The sequence below is a fragment of the Ursus maritimus genome, unplaced genomic scaffold, assembly GCF_017311325.1.
Source record: "Ursus maritimus isolate PB19 unplaced genomic scaffold, ASM1731132v1 scaffold_4, whole genome shotgun sequence".
NCBI lineage: Eukaryota > Metazoa > Chordata > Mammalia > Carnivora > Ursidae > Ursus > Ursus maritimus.
Window position 1 is genome coordinate 91,233,842 of NW_024426552.1, and position 6,288 is coordinate 91,240,129.

Consider the following 6,288-nt stretch of genomic DNA (forward strand, 5'->3'; position numbering starts at 1 on the left):
TCTAAAGAGCAGGGCTCAGGGGAGTGCGTGTCAGGAGGGAGCTAGCGATGAGTATATGGGGTTCTTTATACTATTCTCTCCACTTTGTTATATGTGTGGAATTCTTTAAAACTAAAAAGCTAAGCAACATTGTTTTCAGTCTATGCCCCCGAGCCACCCCTGGTAGGTGAGATACACCCTGGATCAGGACATGGAGAGCCCCTGAAGGATTCACAGTCCCACCACTAACCGTGTTGCTGTGGAAAATCTCTTATTTTGTCTTATGCCCCAGTTTCCTGTCTGTGAGATGCACGTAATCCTAACCTTCCTGCTCCCTGCCCCCCCTCCACACACACACACTCTCTCTCTCTCTCACTCTCTCTCTCTCTCTCTCTCTCTCTCTCACACACATTCCCAAACAGGCTGGGAGGAATCTAAACAAGATAACACGTATAACATTTTGAACTCCTTGGGAGAAAGGTACAACGTAAATAATGCATCAGTAGGACTTCAGCACCCAGAGGTGTTGTGTGAAGTTCAGTTTAGATGATTCAGAATTCCCAGAATCCCCACAGATTTTTCAGAAACTACCTCATGCTTAGTTTTCTAAGCCAGCTGGAAAAAAAGAAGCAGAAACAAAACACCCCGCTTCTACACAGGAGGCTTTTAGCAGCTCTGTTTACTCCTCCGACACAAAGCCTTTGTTTATGTGCGACAGATGGTAGTAAACACTTCTCCCCTCCCTCCCTCCCTTCCTTTGACCCCCTCTGTTTCTTTGTCCCCCTCCATTTTTCCTTTTCTCCAATCCTTGGTGCCTTACACCACTTGCCTTGAACTTACTCAAGGGCCAGCAGGAAGGGTCAGGCAGAACGCCAGACCTTTGCCCCAGCTGACCGTTTATTCCTTCAGGCCGCATGCCAGTCACTTCTTGCTTCAGAGCACTCATGTTTGAAATATAATTATTTTTAGGAGCACCTGGGCGGCTCAGTCAGTTAAGTGTCTGACTCTTGATCTCAGCTCAGGTCTTGATCTCAGTGGTGAGTTCGAGCCCCACATTGAAGTCCATGCTAGGCATGGAGCCTACTTAAAAAATAATAGTAATAAAATAATAAAATAATTTTAAAAAGAAATATATATATTTTTAAGCTTCTTTATTTGAGAGAGAGAGAGAGAGCATGGCAGGGAGGGGCAGAGGGAAAGACAGTCTCAAGCAGACTCCCCACTGAGCTCAGAGCCCAACTCGGGGCTCCATCTCACGACGCTGAGATCACGACCTGAGCCAAAACCAAGAGTCGGATGCTCAGTGGACTGCGCCACCCAGGCACAGCAAAATATATTTTTGAAGACAAAATAACACACCTTTGAAATTATAAGGGGCTCAGAGCAAACATTAAAAGGCCCATAAATATTTACATGGCAGATTTCCATGGGTTGCTTTCTCAAAGTAATCGTACTCAATGCATTCATGCAGACACATGTTCCTTCAGACGCAGTCATTCCCAAAGAACAAACGTAGACATAACTTCTTACTCAATACATACTGTGATAAGCATAGTCTATAAACCAGCCTGCAGGGGGGAAGGGGGCAGATGTGAAGGATGGGGTATGCAAGAGACTGGACAGGGTATGCAAGAGACTTCTCTCTATCCACATGGAATGCTGTTGGCTGCCCTCGGCCCATTTCCCAACCTGTTACTTTTTTTGTAAAACGAAGGTACTCAAACAGATCTATAGACACTTTCCAGCTCTAAATATCTAGGATTCTATGAGGCTCTTGGAGAATTTCCATAAATCAATCTGCCTGACACCACCACACCTGGTGCGGGCAGGGGAAGGTCTGTCAGAATAGACGTCAAACCAGTGCTTGAGTGATGACCTGTGTGATGGCTGAGCAGAGAGCTTAGGGACAAAGGGAAAAGGAAAATGAATGATATGAAGTTCAGTAGGGAAATAACTCACTTATAAATAGGGTCTGAAAAGGGGATCAGGTGGAAAGAATTGATGTAAAAGATACCAAGCAGGAATAGGAAGCAAGATTTGACACCTGCCTCAATGTGAAAGAGAAAAGATAGCAAAAAAGCAGAAAGGGGCAAAAAGAGGTGTGTGCCTGTTGATCCCACCTGCCTCCTGAAATTTATTCTCGGGTCTCAAGGATGCTTCCAATGGAGGCATTCTCCAAGAAGCAGCACACTGGCCCTTTTAGAAGGGGCCTTAACTCGGTGCCTTGTCTTACACTAGGGTACCTGGCTACTCCCCACTCCCCCCCCCAAGAAAGAGTAGAGATCCATGTTCAGAAAAATGAAGTCGCTATTTGAGAGTAGCTACATCTGCAAATGATTAACTCTAGGATTTATTACCAATTAGGACTATAAATCTCTGCTTACTTTGGCTCCTGGAAAGTTGATTTCACTGGGGGATGGGGCAGGGGGTGAGTAGCAAGTCATTTGAGACAAAGAGGGAGAAATCCAAGCTTAAAAAGACACACTTCAAATTCAAAAGGAGCAGGATTTCTCAAGCACCAAAGAGGAAAGCAGAACTTGACCTTGTGGTTCTAAGCAAACAGCTGTGCAGATGCCTGCAGGGTTAGCAAAGTCAAACGGACTAGTGCCACTCAGAAGAGGGCGTCTGAGGTCTGGAAGGGGGTTGCATAACTGAGTGGCATCTGGTGGCCAAGCCCTAACACGACTGGTGTTGGCAACAGAGTACGTGGCTCGGGGGCTTCATGTTCCTGATCTCAGGGATTCCCAGCCTTGGCTGACCATTGGACTCACCTGCGAAGCTTTAAAACATACCTATGCTTTGATCACACTGCAGACCAATTAAATCAGAATCTCTAGGGGGGAGCCTTGGGTGCAAGGGCGGTTCAACAGCTCCCCAGGTGGGGCACCTGGGTGGCTCAGTCAGTCAGTTAAGCGGCTGCCTTCGGCTCAGGTCATGATCCCAGAGTCCTGGGATCGAGCCCCGCGTCGGCTCCTTGCTCAGTGGGGAGTCTGCTTCTCCCTCTGCGTGCCACTCTTCCGGCTTGTGCTCTCTCTCTGTCAAATAAATAAATAAAAATCTTAAAAAAAAAAAAAAAAAAAACTCCCCAGGTGGCCCTCCAGCTGAAGCCAGGGTTGAAAGCCACTGCTTTTCTCATTTCATCCTCATGGCAGCCCCGTGTTATAGGTACCCTGACTATCATGAAGAGAAAATGAGGCACAAAGAAGCTAAGGAACTGGTCCAGGGCTCCACGGCTAATAGTGATGGAGGCAGGATTTGAATCCAGGCCTCATGCTCTTAATCATCGTGCCCTATGACCCCCCCCCCAAGGCTATGGTTCTCAGCTATTCCAAGCCTTGAGCCTCCATGAGCTTTTCAAGACAGAAAATGTGGGTTCTAAAACTATTTTTTCATATTTATTTATTAATATTGAGAGAGAGAGAGAGAGAGCATGCATGAGCAAGGGGGCAGAGGGAGAGAGAACCCCAAGCACTGAGCAGACCCTGAGATCACAACCTGAGCCAAAACCAAGAGTCAGATGCTTAACCAACTGAGCCACCCAGGTGCCCCCAAACTATTTTTATATGTAATTTCAAAAAAATTATAATAGAAATGAAACATTAGCCCTTATTAATGCTCCATATTAACTAGGAAAACAAATTTCTTCCCTTTGCTTGGAATGACATCAACTAAGGAGGTTGCACTGGAAATTTCACGCTCATCAGGAGTTCTCATTCATTCATTCAACAAACATTAAGCGCCAGTTTTCTGCAGAGTCTCTAAAATAGAACCACCCCGTGCAGATAAATCATTCAGTAGACATGCTAAGGGCCGTAACAGTGGCAGGCACCACTCCGAGAGCCCACAGATGAAAGTGAACAGCTCTGGGTAGTGGTAATATAACACTCCTTTGGTGAGTGAAAAAAGGCAAAGTAAACCATAGGACAGTGTATGCGCATTGCTCAGTGGTGAAATACAGATGGCATCCCTAACCGGGGGTGTGGGGATAAGAAAATGCTACAAGAAGGTTGGGGACCCACTATGGGTGATGCACAAATATTTAAGTCAGGGCAGAAAATGCAAATTCCTAGTTGGCACCTACCTGAGTGTAGTGAACAGGGAGGTGGGGACAGAGGTGACTAGAGAGCCCACATTCTATCTAAACAGGACACTAGTGCTCACCTCCAGCCACGACTGCCAGATAGGAATGTGGGAGTAGTGTCATCACGTCTGACGTTTTTAGGGGAAGCTTGCTTAATGCAAGATATCCCAATTTTTAATGACGTCTAATTCACGTCTTTTCCAGACACGGTGTAGACCAAAGAAAACACACCCCCCGCTAGGTCTGTCTTCACCCCTGAGCATCTCCCCGCTGGCCCCTGGGTCCCAGAGCAACTGCTTATCCGCCTGTGCGGAATCTGGAACAGCACCCTGGAAATCAGCGCCCGAGAAGAAGCCCTGCACCAAAGCATGTACCAGCGCTACGACGTGGATGACCCTTTCTCGGCGGAGGAGGGTTTCTCCTACGCCACGGAAGGCGAGAGCCAGGAGAACTGGGGCGGCCCGGCCGAAGACAAAGGCTTCTATTACCAGCAGATGTCAGAGGCGAAGGCCAGCACCCGGACAAGTAGCAAAGCGAAGGGCAAAAGCAAACACAAACAGAACTCAGAGGCCCTGATTGCAAATGATGAGTTAGATTACTCTCCAGAGTAGGAGTGAACACCCAGGAAATGTGTAGAAGTGGTGGTGATTTCTTTTCAGTAACTTAACCCGTGGGCTAGAGGGTGAAAACATTTTTGGCTCTCATTTCAAAAGTCCAGCCTTCCCCCAGAGTCAGTCCCCAGTCATAGCCTGTCATTTGCTACTTCGCTCTGCAGGATAGTTCTGTCGAAGGGTTTAACCTGGGTTTCATCGCGGATCCCCTTGTAAAAAAAAAAAAAAAACTAAATCAGAGGCTGCAAGAAACTCTGTCTACCATCAGAGCTGATGGCAGCAAATGTCTCCTGGCCTTTGCTTTGCTGGTTGAATCCTTTTGCTTCTTATGGAGACCCCAGGAGCAAGGGGCTCACTTTTGGGGCCACACTGAGGCTGCAGCTCCTCCTGGAGATGTGCCAAAGCAGGGGGGTGTGGGCACGAGGCAGCATTTCCGCCACCGGGGCCACACGGGCAAAGATGCTCAGAGCACGCCCTGCTGAGAGCTGCTCCCCGAGGACGTGGGCAGGTGGACATTGGCACTTCCTCAGCAAGCAGCGCTGGGTCCAGAAATCTCACAAAAACTAATTCATGCAGAAGACACAGGTTTCTTTTTATTCACCAAGGTTCTCACAGTCTCCAAACTATAACTTCAGGATCCAGCAAAGGTTAGGGACTCTGAGACCATTTCCCCAGGGGTCTCAGATTTACCATAAAGCAGTCTTGCAGACCCAACAATATGGTAAGCGCTACTTTAATGCCCAGAAAAAAAATTGAATAACCATCTCTTGCCGTGAAGGCCGGAAGGGCATTGGCAGAAATTAACTCTCTGTCATACCTTTCCTTTTACCAGCCTCTAAGCTCCTGCTGAGAAAATGAAAGGGGGCAAAGCTGGAGCATGATTTCATGGCATTAATATGCCTTGAAGAAGCAGACCGTTTGTTTTCTAATCGGATAAAAATCTTTACAAGGAGAAGTGACCCAGCCACTGAGATCACATTGCAAACTCTATTTCAGATTTCCAAAATTATACATTGTGTAGTTTGTTGAGATTTGCCGCCCCTGGAGCGGTGGGGGCTCCTCTGAAAACGTAACCGTGGAAACTCAGCTACTTAGGTCATGGCATTCCGAGAGATCACGTTGCACTTCGGAACCTTACTCCTCCCGAGTAGCTCGCTTTCAGATACGTGTTTTGTCTGTTATTTCCCAGGGCAGGTCACTGAAGCCCAGAGAAATACCCACCCGGTAAGGTCTCCATCAGGCCCTACGAGGGGCTCTTAAAGGCATTTTCTCAGAAATAACCTAGATGACAGAATGTACGGCAGGAAAATCACATGGCTTATCAATTCTAACTCTTGGGTCCCGGGGATTCCCGGCTGCCCTGACATGTGCACTGGAGAACGTGGAGGCACAGTTTCCATCCAAGCTACAGTCTTTGTGGGGGTTTCCTGAAAGGGGGGCAACATAGCAAATTTCTTGCCCTCTCCCTCCCGGATCTAGCATTATGCCAAACGTTTTCCAGCATACGCCGACTAATGCAAAGTCTAGTCTTTGTTCCGGGTTGAGGTTCGCGCCATCGTGGCATGCCTTAGGGTTACGGAGAAGGCGAAAGTCCATTTTCTTCACTCAGCGAACACT

General features: G+C 47.5%; 1 protein-coding gene across 1 annotated transcript in view; it reads left to right on the plus strand.

Annotated features, from left to right (window-relative positions):
* The window catches only part of SLC7A14 (solute carrier family 7 member 14), a 49,335-nt gene extending 44,092 nt beyond the window's left edge, over nucleotides 1-5,243 (plus strand). Inside the window, exon 7 of the mRNA XM_008705342.2 lies at nucleotides 4,349-5,243. Within this exon, the coding sequence (XP_008703564.1) occupies nucleotides 4,349-4,671 (323 nt within the window). The 3' untranslated portion in view covers nucleotides 4,672-5,243. The remainder of the gene's footprint in view (nucleotides 1-4,348) is intronic.
* The last annotated feature ends 1,045 nt before the right edge of the window (nucleotides 5,244-6,288 follow it).